Raw genomic sequence first — 2,109 nt, 5'->3', positions numbered from 1 at the left:
GGGAGGGGCTGGGAAGGGCCAGGCAGGAGAGTTCTGCCCCACCCCTATAACAAAATGCAGGTTTTCTTGTCCTTGAAGGGGTTCTCGGATGCCGGGATCCCCATGAGCAGCGGGTCCTTCTTGGCGTGCTCCTCACAGTACAGCATCAAATCTGCTGAGGCTTTGGACACCTGCAGGGTACAGGGAACACACATCAAATGGGGTTTGGGGAATGGGACAGGGGCTGAGAGAAACCATGGGGACAAAGCTCTGTGTGGGATGGGAGAGGTGCTGTCAAATGGGATCGTTCTCCAGGGTTTGATCCACAGGGAGTGAAGGAAAGGATGGACTCAGTGCCCTTTGGGGTTGTTCTCCAGGGTTTGATTCACAAGGAGAGAAGGAAAGGATGGACTCAGTGCCCTTTTGGGGTTGTTCTCCAGGGTTTGATTCACAAGGAGAGAAGGAAAGGATGGACTCAGTGCCCTTTTGGGGTTGTTCTCCAGGGTTTGATCCACAGGGAGTGAAGGAAAGGATGGACTCAGTGCCCTTTGGGGTTGTTCTCCAAGGTTTGATCCACAGGGAGAGAAGGAAAGGATGGACTCAGTGCCCTTTGGGGTCGTTCTCCAGGGTTTGATCCACAGAGTGAAAGAAAGGATGGACCTGGTGCCCTTTGGGATCATTTTCCAGGGTTTGATCCACAGGGAGAGAAGGAAAGGATGGACCCCAGTGCCCTTTGGGGTCGTTCTCCAGGGTTTGATCCACGGGGAGAGAAGGAAAGGATGGACCCGGTGCCCTTTGGGGGGTGACATCAAGCAAAGGCTCCCCCTGGCTCCTGCAGAAAACTAGAAACAACCAGGAGGGGCTTCAAAATAATTCCAGAGGGATTCTTCATCTCTCCTGGAGTGACAGGAGAAGGGGGAATGGCTTCCCAGAGYGTGAGGGCAGGGCTGGGTGGGATTTGGGGTTTGTTTGGGTTTGTGGAGCTGGAGAGGGGTGCACAAACACAACCCCTGCCCGCCATCCCATCATCCCACAAGGATGAAAGGGAAAAATCCTTGGAAAGGGAAAAACAAGGCAAAGGAGGGGGRAAAGGCTGTGCCCTCACCTTTATCCTCTCGATGGAGGCCTCTATCCTGAGCTGCTGCACWGTGCGGCGTGCCTGGGCGATGTTGTTGGTCGTGGTGGCTGTTTTGGTGGACATTTTCAGTGCAATGGGGAAGTTCTGCTTGGGAAGGCAAGGGGTTGTTATTCCARGAGGCAGCACAGCACCCTGAACTGCTTTTACACAGAGGTATCCAGCAAAAACTACTTTTTGGTAATTATTATGACACCCAATCAGTTAAAACCAGCTCTGGAGATAAAACACACTCCAAAGAAAAGCACGGAGCTCCTGTGAGGCTTTCTGAGCTTGGGGCACAGCTTTGGCCACTTGATYCCCACATTTGGATTCCAGGGGAGCCCAGAGTGTGCTGGGGCACCTCAACTTCCCCGGGAGCTGGACCAGAGGAGGGRACACCCAAGGGTGATGGAGTGAGTGGTCCTGAGCTCACCCAAGGGTGACAGAAGGAGTGAGCCAGGATGGACTCATGGAACATTGAGCTTGGAAAAGTCTCCAAGRTCATAGGATCCAACCCTTCCCCAGCACTGCCCCGTGTCCCCAAGTGCCTTGAAATCCCTGCAGGGGTGAGGACTCCACCACCAGCTGTGCCAGGGTTGGAAAAGCTTTCTGGGGAGAAACAACATCCCTGGCACAGGCTGATGCCAGCAGCCCKGGCTGATTCTCTGCCCAGGCAGGTCTGAAGTGTCCAAGCCAKGCTGGACGGGGTTTGGAGCACCCTGGGACAGTGAGAGATGTCCCTGCCATGGCAGGGGTGGCACTGGATGGCTCGTAAGGTCTCTCCCACCCCAAACCAGTATGGGATTCCCAATTATTCAGCTCTGCAGGAACCCAGAGTGTTGAGGCCAGCCCTGGCTGTGTCCCTGGCTGTGTCCCAGCTCCAGCAGGATCTGCTCTCCCCCAGCTCCAGCAGGATCTGCTGCTCTCCCCCAGCTCCTGAGGGTGCCTGGCCTGGGGAGCTATGCCCAAATCCTGCAGGGCACAGCAGTGACCCAAACCCAGATCCTGCAGGG

At 55.4% G+C, this 2,109-nt stretch overlaps 1 protein-coding gene across 3 annotated transcripts in view; it reads right to left on the bottom strand.

The window, feature by feature from the left end:
• Positions 1 to 6: 6 nt before the first annotated feature.
• GNG12 (G protein subunit gamma 12) overlaps positions 7 to 2,109 on the bottom strand; it is a 19,422-nt gene continuing 17,319 nt past the window's right edge. For 2 of the 3 annotated variants that reach the window (XM_057386017.1, XM_057386019.1), the window contains exons 3-4: positions 1,085 to 1,201; positions 7 to 170 (exon numbers count right to left, since the gene is read on the bottom strand). In XM_057386017.1, coding sequence (XP_057242000.1) covers positions 45 to 170; positions 1,085 to 1,180 — 222 coding nt within the window. In that variant the 5' untranslated portion in view covers positions 1,181 to 1,201 and the 3' untranslated portion in view covers positions 7 to 44. Of the gene's footprint in view, positions 171 to 1,084; positions 1,205 to 2,109 lie in introns of all 3 variants that reach the window. The other variant, XM_057386018.1, reaches the window with a different exon arrangement.

The sequence above is a fragment of the Malurus melanocephalus genome, unplaced genomic scaffold, assembly GCF_030028575.1.
Source record: "Malurus melanocephalus ecotype Western Australia unplaced genomic scaffold, MMel_1.1 scaffold_900, whole genome shotgun sequence".
Taxonomy (NCBI): Eukaryota; Metazoa; Chordata; class Aves; order Passeriformes; family Maluridae; genus Malurus; species Malurus melanocephalus.
Note: the sequence above shows the minus strand (reverse complement) of the source record. Positions and strands in the feature narration are given on the sequence as shown.